This window comes from Petaurus breviceps, unplaced genomic scaffold (assembly GCF_028583685.1).
Source record: "Petaurus breviceps papuanus isolate PSGF00001 unplaced genomic scaffold, PetGlider_PUasm1.0 216, whole genome shotgun sequence".
NCBI lineage: Eukaryota > Metazoa > Chordata > Mammalia > Diprotodontia > Petauridae > Petaurus > Petaurus breviceps.
This window is the reverse complement of record NW_027185867.1, coordinates 3592861-3605566: the sequence shown is the minus strand read 5'-3', so window position 1 is coordinate 3605566 and position 12706 is coordinate 3592861. Positions and strand designations below refer to the sequence as shown.

The window sequence follows — 12706 nt, the reverse complement described above, 5'->3', positions numbered from 1 at the left end:
CTCAACCTGTGACAAAAAATGTCACCAAATTATTACTTAGACATTGAAAGAAAAAATAAGTCCTTAATGCTTCTAGTATAAACAACTTAAGCAATGTAATTTATTGTTGCACGTCTACTAATGTACAAATGTACACAGTCTTCAAAAGATCAAGATAAAAACAACTTCACTGGATCCCTGCAGTATCTTTAGTTCAATCCAATATAATCTATAAACCCATACTTGTAAGGATCTTGAGAAAAAAAATTCCACAAATATATTCTCTACCAACAGACCAGACAGGGACAATAAACTAAATAGCAAAGCATTTAATTGGAAAAGAAAAGCAAAGAAAAATAAAGTAGAAGAGTCAATCTCAGCCCCACCCTTCATACACACAAAGGTACACTAACTCAGATTTCCACTCTGGTGGGGAAGGGAATACAAATGGAACTCCAAGATGAGGAAGGTTGCATTATAGCTAGAACACATCTCCTGCTTCTGTCTCCCAGCAAACAGCTGCACTTCTGCTTCTCAGCTCTGTATCTCAGTCTCTTGAGTGTGCTCCCAGAGTCCCTCGTGCTGCTGCCACTCCATCCCTTCTGCACAGCTGTCGTGTGGAACGGTGCCTTCTTCTCTGCCAAGCTGCTGCTGCCATCTGTTGTCTGTTGGGGCTGTCATTTTCTGCTTCGGCTGCTTATTCTAGTGAGTGGAAGGAGAAAGAAAATCGTGTTATTCTTTTGTGACATTACCTGTACCAACACCACTCAAGGACTAATCAACACATTTTCAACTTCTTTGTTAGTCAAGTCTTAATTCCTCCCACCAGACTGATGAACAAAATTAGTATAGAATTCATGGTTTGTAAACATCCTTCGATGATGCAGGTCAGCAACTCTTTTGCAACTTATAGGCTTAGAGGGCTGAAGTTAAGTAAATGATCCCACCATCACACAGTTAATAAGAACTGAAGTCATCCTAACTCCAAGACTAGTCTTCTAGTCAACATACCATAGGGCATCCCTCAATGAGCATGTGTCTGTTTTATGCCTCACTTGATGTCAACACTCAACGGAGCACTACAAAAAGCTATCTCCACAGTGGTATGCCAGAGAATCTAACATTAAAATAATTTTAATATATGTGTGGAAAATGCCAGGCTTGTAAAGAACATTTATGGCTCTATTGTTTTGCTAATTCAAATATTTTAAGCTTTTTTAAATCAACCTGCATTCTCTCTCCCCCCCCCTAAAAAAAGACAGTACATATCTCAGCTAGAATGCTGAAAGTTGTGATCGTAAGTCACTTAACCCCAACTGCCTTGCCTTCCCCCCTCAAAAAAAAATTAATTTTCAAAAGCCTGTATGTTCCTTGTTCATATCTTCATCAAAGAAAAACTCATTTGCACAGGTTACACTCACAAAGATTTTATAGAGATGAGAAAATTAGAATATAGTGATGTTATCATTTTGGAAGCTTGTTTTGGACAAAAGGGGTAAATATACTCTATTTTTATTCTTTTGAAATCTTCCTCTCTGAGATATCTTGAAAATATATACCTAAATGTCTTTAAAACTGTAGCACCTCCCACATTTATTTCTTCTTGCATATACTTCATCAGATCCAGCCATTCTTCATCTGGCTGCCAGATGAAGAAACTGCCATGTTTTTGCATAGTATACCAGGTACTGAAGTATTCAGATCAAAGGTAATAATTCTACTACTGTTACTGATGAAAACAATACCATATAAACGTTGACATGGGGGTGGGTAAATGGCACAGTGAATAGAGCACCGGCCCTGGAGTCAGGAGGACCTGAGTTCAAATCCGGCCTCAGATACTTAACACTTAGTAGCCATGTGACCTTGGGCAAGTCATTTAAGGCTAACTGCCTGCCTTCCCCCCTCCAAAAAGAAAAAAAAATTAAAATAAAACAAACACTGACATATGTTTCATTTTACGTGGTAGTTGTCCTCCGGGTTTCATTTATAAATGTTTTCAATATAAATTAATTAGCTAAATTTCATACTAAGCTCTCTAGGCTTGTTTTTCTTTTCTCTCTAATGTTTTAAAAAAGAGTCTATACAGTACTTGTACTTTTATACTCTTAAATTTCAGTTGCCATATACTTGTGCTTTACAAGATTAAACATTTGCCATGTAATGCAGTTTCTGGGTTCTCTTGACCAACTTATTGTAACAATCATTATACATAAGTTAAATGCATCTATGAAATAATGTAGATTACTTTACTTTTTTCTACTTCCTATTTTCAGCAACAAGTTTAAAAATACATTCAGATTGAAACTATTGCAATCACAAATAGCATCTTCTCATTTTTATACTCTCTTCTAATTTATCATTTACTGTGAATTTTGCTCTAACAAGTAAATGATTTGACTGCTCACAGGCATCTGATTCTAAAATGACTGAAACAGCTGTAATTTCGGGGTTTCTGTCTACTAAAATTACATAGTCTCATTTCTCATGAAGTTGATTAATATTCACCGTGTCAAGCACCTTAAGACTCTTTTCTTGAAAAACTTTGTGAAATATTGATAGATGTGACAATTCTGACTAGTCTATATGCTTTTGGCATTCATTTCTTTTCTTATTTCCTATTCATTTCATTTCTTATTACCAAACTATCAATACCTTGTACACATCTGCATTCATGTCATGTTGGTTGAGCTTTTTTAAATCAACCCTTTACCCCCCAAAAGACAGGGGGGTCTCAGCTAGAATGTTTAAAGTTGTGATCTGCTATAAAGTAAATAATTTTCGGAGCAGCTAGGTGGTGCAGAGAATAGAGCACCAGCTCCAGAGTTAAATGAAATAAGAACATGCAGACCTCCAAGACAGAGAGAAAAAAATATCAGTCTTAAACTGGAGGCAGAGAGAGAAGAGACAGCTTTCAGACCTAGGTAGAAAAGAGCTTTGGGCATCCAGGTAGTGATGAAGCGGATAGAGTCCTGGGCTTGAAGTCAGAAGACTTATCTTTGAGAGTTCAAAACCAGCCTCAGACACTTACCAGCTGTGTGACTCTGGGCAAGTCACTTAACCCTGTTTGCCTCTGTTCCTCATCTGTAAAACAAGCTGGAGAAGGAAATGGCAAATCACTCCATTATCTTTACCAAGCAAACCCCAAAAGGGGTCACAAAGAGTTGGACACGAGTGAACAAAACAAAAAGGGAAGAGCTGTTCTTCACTGAGAGTTCAGGAAAGTAGGACAGGCTTTTCCAAGTCTGTCTTTTGGAGGTGAAGTGACCAAAAATGATGGAGCCAGACAGCCAAAGAACAGGAGTCTCTGCTTACTATACTGAAAGCTAGGGGAACAAATTCCAGAGAGCTACAAAGAGCAATTCTCATCATATTTTCTGATGCTATTAAGACTGACGTTAGCTTGAAGTATGAAGAGGGCACAAGTGAGCTAAGACCTCAGTTTGAGGAGACCCCCCCCCAAAAAAATAGTAGGCTGCATCTAACTGCACAACATACAATGTTTTCAGTTTCCTCTGAGGGTCAGACCTTAGGAAAGAAAAGGCAGAGGCAGGAAGGAGAGGTATAATGCTGCTTAAGGTACTGATTCAAGATCTCACATCAAGACTCATATATTTAGAAATGGCAGGGACCTTAAAGGCCCATATAACCCAATTGTCACATGTTACAGATGAGGAAACTGATGTCCAGATAACTTAATCACTTGCCCAAAATCATCCAGTTATGTCAGAAATGGAATTTACACTAAGGTCTTCTAACTCCTAAGTAAATGATCGTTCCACTGCACCACACTGCCTCTCAAACTCGTGTTAAGAACTAGCATGGGACAGTGAAGTAGAAGCCTTGCTTGTAGCACTTCTGGGCTGTAAGAGGCCTCACCAGGCTTCAGGTCCTCCCCTGGAGAGGAAGAGTGGGAAGAGATGGCTTTTCAGGTTCCTTCTAGTTCTAAGTCTGTGAACCCACAGAATGATGCTGAAGAATCCTTTGAAAAGGCTCAAAAAGGGAACTGAGCATCTTTATATTTAATAATCCCTTCTGCATTCTAAAATGATCTCCAATCCTCTTTTACCTCCTTATTTAAACTGAAAGGTAGCTGTCCCATGAAGGCCTTCATGTCCCATGTACGCCCTTGGAAGGCCAATCCTTTTCAATCTTCCACAGACTTATAAGGCCTGCAGTGCATGCAGATTCATGTTTCCCCAACCAGGGCCCTCAGGCTATTTTTCTAACACAATACCTCATTAATATTTTATTCTTCAAAGTCCTTTTTCTCCAAAGCACCCTTTCTCCAACTTTGTTGTCATCTCATGGCCCATAATTATCCCAAATTCCTCAACAACTTAAAGCACCTACTTTATAGTTTTTCCCCCTCTATCCTAGTCCCTCATCATCCTCAAAAGCTACAATATCAGTGTTGACCACCACACGAGTCTAACCCCTTAATTACTTGACCTTATCAATTCCAACAACTTTCTCTCCACTCTCACTTTAGCAATACCCTTGTGTACTAGAACTCACCATAATACTGTACGTACCACTTCCAAAAGTCTGAACTTTTATCATTTTATTCTCTAAACATAACCTCCTATTCTTTCACCTTCTCACTCCTTAACTCTCAATAAACCTAGTCATATTTATAGTGATCTCTAGTGCCCTAAGTCTTTCCCATTCTCCCAGGCTTTATCTCCCACTATGGCTTCACAAAGCCCTAACCCATCATCTGCCACTTTAATGTTTCACTGATCACCACCTTTGAAACAAAAACTTTCTGCCATTTTTCCCTATGATTTTGATTAAATCTTCAACTCTAGGCAATTTCCACCATCTCATTTCTCCACTTCTGCTCTAAAGTTGCTGAACAGCATAAAAAAAGATCAAAATACTAAGCTGATTTTATCCACAACTAAATTGTAGTGTATGATCACACTTGGAACTTAGCAATCATTCTATTAACTCATGTTCTAAGTCCCCACAATTTCTTTTCCAAACTTTCCTTTCTCATCAAGCCCACAAATTACTTTCCACTCTATTCAACTACTCCATCACCAAATAAACCTATTCACCGCAGCAGATTACAGCCTATTAATAGTTTTTTTCTTGATCCTTGATCACTCTGCAGCCTTTAGCATGTTCAATCACCTTCTTTTCAATACTGTCTTCTCTCTAGGTTTTCATGACATGATTCTGACCATTCCTATTCAGTTTCCTTTCCTGCATCTTCATCCAGGTCGTGCCCACTAACCATGGGTGCTCACCAAGGCTCTGTGCTAGGTCCTCTTCTCTTCTCTCTCTATACTACCGTGTTTCCCCGATAATAAGACCTATCCCGAAAATAAGCCCTCCCCTTACTGTGTAAGATTCCTCGAAAATAAGCCCTCCCCCGAAAATAAGCCCTATTGAGATTGCTACTGTAGTGAAGGTGATCCCCTGTGCTACACGCTACATCACGGTACCCTCTGTATGCACCACCCCCCCCGGTGAAACGCACGCCGTGCTCCGAGCTGCATTAGTGAGCGCGTCATCCTGTTCTTCCCCAGTGATTTGCTTGCTGGCACCATTGAGAGCAGTGCCGCGGAGGAGAGCTGAGGCAGGACAACATAAGCCCTCCCCTGAAAATAAGCCCTCTGGTGTTTTTCTTTCCAAAAAATTAATAAGACAGTGTCTTATTATCGCGGAAACACAGTATTTAATGTGGTAACCTCATCAGCTCCCATGAATTCAATTATCATCCATATGATTGATTCCCAGCCCTAACTTCTTTCCTGACCTCCAGTCTCAAAATTCCAACTGCCTACTGTACATCTCAAAATGGATGTCCCATGGACATCTTAAACTCGATGTGTCCAAAACTGAACTCATTATCTTCCTCCCAAGCCCTACCCTCCTTATAATTTTCCTATTTTTATCAAAAACACCACCATTCTTCAAGTCACCTAGGCTCACAACTTAGGTATTATCCTTAGCTATTCCTTTTTTCCTTCCCCATAGCTAATCAATTGCGAAGTCTCCTTTCACTTTTCCTATATGCTCCCTTCTTTCTTCTGACACTGGTGTAGGCCCTTCTCAAGTCATACCTGGACTATTACAACAGCCTGATGGTCAGTCTCCTGGATTCCAGTCTCTTCCACCCCAGACAATCTTCTACTCAGCTGTCAAACTGTTGTTCCTAAAGCACAGGTCTGATCATGTCTGTCGGTCTGTTTCACACACACACACACACACACACACAAACACACAAACACACAATGCCTATTCAATAAATTCAAGTAGATTCCTATCACCTCCGGAATCAAATATAATATCCTCTGGCATTCAAGGCCCTTAATAACATCCCCTTCTACCTTTCCAGCCTTCTTATACCTTATTCTTCCCCATATTCACTGTAATTCTGTGGCATTGGTCTCTTTGCTGCTGTTTTTTGAAGAAGGCAATCCATCTCCCCATTCTGGACATTTTCTTTTTGCTTTTTGGAGGGCAATTGGGGTTAAGTGACTTGCCCAAGGTCACACGGCTAGTTTTTGTGTTTAAGTGTCTGAGGCTGGATTTGAACTCAGGTCCTGCTGACTCCAGGGCCAGTGCTCTATTCATTGTACCACCTAGCCGCCCCTTATTCTGGACATTTTCAATGGCTGCCTCCAATGCCTAGAATTTTCTTTCCTCATTTCTGCTTCCTGTATTCTCTAGCTTCCTTCAAGTCCCACCTAAAATTCCATATTCTATAAGGCTTTCCCAATTCACCTTAATGTAACTTTCCTTTATTCATTGTCTCCAATATAGCTCACATATATATCTTTTTTTTTTCCATGTCATCTCCTTCATTAGAGAAGAAACTGATGTGTGAGAGAGAGAAAGACAGAGAGAGAATATAAATGAATGAGGGTTTGGGTTTTTTGGCCTTTCTTTCCATCCCTATCACTTAGAACAGTGCTTGGCACATAGCAGGAACTTATTACTTACAGACTATTACTTCACCAATAAGATTGAGACTACTGACTGGCCTCAACTCTTCTAATAACAATAACTAACAAATGCAGCAATTCAAAGTTGGCAAAGTATGTATTACTCATTGCTATTCCCTTTGTTTTTGGACCAGTTCTACTATTTTTCCCCCTTTTTTTGGATTTATGATTTCATAGGTGTAGGCAGCTTCTGGTGAAGAATTCCCTCTACCAGAGCAGACTGGCACCTGCTCTAAACCTTATAGTCTTACCAAGTTGCTTAGGACACCTGAGAGTTTAAATGTGATTTGCCTGTAAGTAAAAGAAACAGGATCTGATCCCATGTCTTTATCCACTATCATACTGCCTGTCATTTTCATTTCACCAAGAAGGAAACTGAGGCTGAGTAACTTGCCAAAGGTCAAAGAGTTAATGCATGTCAGTGGAATTTAAAAATAGGTCTTCCACATCAAGTCATCTGTATCCACTAAACCTCATCATCATTCATTCTCTTCTTCACCCACTTTAGAGGAAAAGCCTTAATGGACAAAAATAATCTTTCTACCTTTGTTCTTGATATCATTCCCATCATGTTTCCTCTAAAACCTGACTAATCTCTAACATACTTGCTCAGGCTCTCTTATCAACTGGGTTCTTCCCTTCTGTCTACAAATACACTAGGTGTCTCCCCCAAGACTAATTCCTATTGACAGATGACTGCAGTAACTACATATCTGGCCTGTCTCTTTCCTGATTATCAATTCCATGCATAACCAATACCTATTGCTTTTTCAAACTAAATGTCCCATGGGCATCTCAAACTCACTATGTCCAAAACAACTGTTTTCCCACCAAACCTCATTCTGAACTTCCTTATTTCTATGGAGGGTACCTGACATTGTTCTAGTGATCAAAATTCACCACTCGGCCTCACTTGCTTATACTATATATTCAACCATTCGCCAAATTTCTCCATTTCTCCATCCACATCCCTCACATCTATCTATTCCCTTCTTACTAGTCACACAACAACCTTAGTTCAGACCCTCATCACTTCTTGCCTACTAGATCTCCCTTCCTCAAGTTCACCCAACTCTAATCTATCCTCTATAGAACTGTCAATGTGCTTTTCCTAAAGCATGTCTGACCATATAATTTCCCTGCCCATAAACTTTGGTGGTTCCCTACTGATACTAGAATCAAGTATAAATTCTATTGTTTACAAAGAAAAACAACTTTGAAAGATTTAGACTCTGACAAACACAATGAAACCAATCACATTTCCAAAGGACTCATGCTGAAACATTCACCCTCAGAAAGAGATACAGTGGATACAGAGTTTGAAGGTATTTATGTTTTTTGGGTTTTTTTGGACATGGCTAATATGATTATTTGTTTTGCCTCATTATACATATTAGTAACTGGTTTGGGTTTTTCTTACTTTCTCAATGGATAGGGGAGGTAGAGGTGAGAGGGGGAGAATTTGGAACTAAAAATAAAATTAAAAAATTTTAAAACCTTGTTTGGCTTTTAAAATATTTTATAATTTGGTCTCAAATATAGTGTCATTATACATTACTATCCTTCCAACATTGAGTATGTTCTGCTCAAACTGGCCTTCTTGTTTCTTCACATACACTTCATTTTTAAACTCCATGACCTGGCATACCTAGAATGTACTCCTTCCTTACTTCGAGTTCATAGAATCCCTTACTTCATTCAGGATTTAACTCAAGCACTACCTTTTATAAAAAGATTTTCCTCATTCCCTTCAACTGTTGGTGCCCTCCTTAAATTGTATTTATTCTACATAGGCTTATATTTCTAAGTTTTCTCTTCCCTGATAAAATGTAAGCTCCTTGAGAAAAGATTATTTCATTCTTTGTATTTGTATCTCAAGTTTCTAACTTTGCTTGGTACAACAGCAGGCATTTAATAAATGATTGTTGACTGCAACCAAAACTATTTAGAAGTTTAAACCAGGACCCAAATGAGCATATTACATAGCTTCAAGTCCAACTGTTTGACTGTGACAAGCACTTTCCTAAAAGCTTTAGTAAATCTAAGCAGGCACAAGCACCCATTACACAGAATGCCCAAAATGTATTAAGAAATAGGGCATCATTTGGGTGGCAAAAGAAACTATGCAAAATAATTAGAACAATCTCATCTAAACTTCAGACCCATTATTAAAGCTACTGACAATCATTTATTTTTCATGGCAATAATGGGTCTCTAGGTGGTATTTCTTTTTGGAGAGCAATTGGGGTTGACTTGCCCAAGGTCACATGGCTAGTATTAAATGTCTGAGGCCATATTTGAACTCAGGTCCTCCTAACTCTAGGGCCAGAACTCTATTCACTCCGCCACTCAGCTGCCCCCCAGGTGGTATTTCTTACCTCATTTCTCACTACACATAGAATTAAAGCAAAAAGTGGCATCTTTGAGATCCAAAACAAAGGGAAGAAAGTAGTCTCTCCTATTCAATAATTCTTCATAAAAAGTAGCACTCAAGAACCCAGTTTGAAAAACCTGCTTTCCACATTGTTTTGATTTGATTACCAGATTTCAGCCTCATAGTTCAGATTTAAATGCATTTCATTGGCATTATAACTGAGTTTCAGCTGGTTTGGTTCCTATCAGAAAAGCAGAATCAGTGTTATGTCAGCAGAAAACTTTCAATGATATTGTCTCTCATCTGAAAAACTACAATTTTGTTGCTGATGTCACCTTTACATTTAAAGAAATAGTCTGTAAAGAATCAAATAATGATTTTATCCTATAAGGAAGTAAACCTACCTGTAATTACATTTGGACCTATAAGGCATAGTGAAAAAAATATTATGGTAAAGAGGCCTATGCAAAACTTTAACAATCTAAGATTTAATGATTCTTTTAAGAAAAAAAACAATTACTTTTTAATACAAAATAGGAATCAAATTAAATTCACCTTCACCTTCAAATATGTAAAATGAAAATGAAAAATCTATCAGCCTGCGATGAGTCATAAGTTGTGCAATACTATTAGACTTTACTTTAGATACCATTTAAGTACAAGTATTAGTTCCAAATCCCTGGAACTTGTCTCAATTCTTTTTGAAATTTTAATAGAGGAACTCTTCATACAATGAGTCTGACTACTGTTCTAACCCACTGGCTCAATAAATTACAAACTAATAATATGTTGTAATGTTTAAAATTAAGAACAGGGAAAAACTGATTAGTTGAACTATGAAAAAGGAAGTTTAATTAAATAATGGTATCTTTAAGGATTTATCCTCAGCTACTACACATATTACACAAACAATTAGGGAAAATTTTTAGAGAAAGGAAGCAACACAAGTACCTTTAAGCAAGTTGCGCTTGTTAGATAAATTTCTGTTAGGGCAAATAATCTCTGCCACAGAAGTGCCCAGTAAAATAGCATATTTGAATAAAGTTCCAGAGAGGTTAGCGAATAACATGACAGTTATCTTCGATTGGTGGAGGTGCAGCTTGGAGATGAGAGTAGGGAGAAGAAAGTCACTGATAAAACTGAAAGGAACTTTTAAGTGTAACCACTTTGAAGGGTTAGGGAAAAAAAACCCGAAGAGCCACCATTTTGGTCTCAAAGGACCATTGCAGTTAAGCAGTTACAGCACATTTAACACTAAAAACTGAAGACCAACAGCTTTTTCCACCCTTCTGATGCAAAAATTCAGTAGTCCACACAGTATTTCCATACACACACAAAAAAAATCCTTAAAATTGTCGTGTAAGCAAACCAAAGGAAATAAATTGCTACAAAACACTCCATTGTTCTTCGATGAAATTTTTCAAGTGTCTGACTTCTAAAAATGAGTTTTTTTAACTGAAAAAAAAATCAAATGAAACAGTGTTTAAAGTATGAAAGGTCAGTCACGTTTCACAGCATAATTGTCGCAATAACTTATATACTGCATTGCCAAGTCACAATTCAGCCATTTCTTTAACAGTGTACAAACAAAGTCCTTGGTTATATTTATAGTATAAAGTCTGCTGTAGATATTTTAAAAACTGGTTTATACCCCAAAACTCCAATATTATATCTCCGTTTTCCGGGTTATTGTAACACGAATAATCTTAACGACGCAGAGGTTCAAGTTTTCGTAACTTCACTGTAGATCTCGACAACAAAGCATCTTGATTGGAAGAATACACCATATCTGGGGACCGGAACAATACTCTGCCGCGATGATTAAATACATAAAAAGATGGGTGGTTCCTTAATGTGTCAAGAGTCTTATTTTTCAGTTCTGAAGTAGCATCCATGTCTTTAAACTCCCCTGCAAGATGGACTATACCATAACAGGTAACTGCAAAAGCCATCAGCGTTTGGAGGACGATATCGATGGGCAGATCTTCATCTTCCTTTTCTGTTAGGCGCATATAGGAACGATGTTGCGCAGCAGAGAAGGCAGCGTGGGCTAGCGCGAACAGGCCCAGCCCCACCAGCCCTTTCCACAGAGAAGTAGCCATGATTCCCGAGGAACGAAGGGAACAGCTACGGCGACTACGACGGTGACTGCGACGGCTACGTAGCTCCTCCTGCGCCCGCGGCTTGTGGCGCTAATGGCGCTGAGTGATGACGTCACGATGCTCAGCGAATGGAAAAAGCGGAAGGAGAGAGGGAAGGGAGGGGGAAAGGAAGGAAGGAGGAGGGAGCAGAAGAAGAGGGAAGGGAAGGGCACGCCTGGGGGAAAGGACACGAGATTCTAAGGAGGTCTCGCGGGTTTTTGTAGACCCCGTGAGGAACGAAAAGAGCCGGATAGCCTTTTTTTTTCTTTTTTCCCTCCCAATCGTAGTCCTCTTAGTCCTCTGCAGCACGTAACGTTTGAACAAAATTTACGTCGTGTCTTCTTCCCAGGCCTGTCCCACGCTGTGGAAAGGGCGTTGGCTTGTGCGTCACAGGACCTGAATTCTTCCTCGACCTCGCCGCTCCTGCCAAAGTTCCTCCCCTCTGCGGTTTAATTTCGTCATCTTTGTGTAAAATAACTAGATGACGAAGATAATAGCAAACAATATTTGGAATTTATATAGCTCTGTTCAATCCCCTTTTAGCTCTGAAGCTTAATGCCACATTTGGTTTCCTCCGGTTCCGGGGCCCTGTTTTCTCCGCCCTACCCCTCTCCCAGATTTCTTTCCGTGGCCCTTTTCGTTTTATATTGGCAATTTTATTCACTCCTAAAGGTTCAAAAATTATCTCCATCAACATGACCGCCGAATTTATCTAAAAATTGTGTATAAAATTAAAAAATATTGTGTATATCAAAATAATTTCGAAATATTGTGTACCTTAAATTATTGTTATAAACATAGCACCCCAAAATATTGCAGATATATAATCTCAAAATATATATTGTGTGTATGTCATTTTGTGTATATGTCATTTTATGTGTATATGTCATTTTAATGGAGATAATTTTTGAAAACTTAGGAGTGAATAAAATTGGCAAGAGTGTGCAAAAGGGCATGGGAGGAATCTGGGAGAACAGATACACATACAATGTTTTAACATAGATATGATATATGTTTTATATAGATGTATAAAATTGCCAAGGGAGAGTGAAAAGAACCATGGGGAAAACCTGGAAGAAGACCTGATAGCTATATAAATTAGAGACAGATAATGTAGAGGTAAATACATAGAAGTAAATCTCCATCCAACTATGCTGCTGATACCTCAAATTCAACATATTGCTGTCTACTGAGTATTTTTCCCTCTAAATTTACCGTTTCTCCTAGACTTCATTATTTGTTATTGGCAACAC

At 38.6% G+C, this 12706-nt stretch overlaps 1 protein-coding gene across 2 annotated transcripts; it reads right to left on the bottom strand.

Moving 5' to 3' along the window:
• Positions 1–293: 293 nt before the first annotated feature.
• Positions 294–11505, bottom strand: MMGT1 (membrane magnesium transporter 1). 2 transcript variants are annotated; one of them, XM_069094277.1, is made up of 3 exons: positions 10264–11505; positions 3011–3075; positions 294–681 (listed from the first exon to the last, which is right to left on the bottom strand). In XM_069094277.1, exon 1 carries the CDS (start codon positions 11412–11414, stop codon positions 11019–11021), a length of 396 nt encoding a protein of 131 aa, XP_068950378.1. In that variant the 5' UTR covers positions 11415–11505; the 3' UTR covers positions 294–681; positions 3011–3075; positions 10264–11018. The 2 variants fall into 2 exon arrangements, with proteins under 2 accessions (XP_068950378.1, XP_068950377.1); XM_069094276.1 differs by lacking the exon at positions 3011–3075.
• Between the last annotated feature and the right edge of the window lie 1201 nt (positions 11506–12706).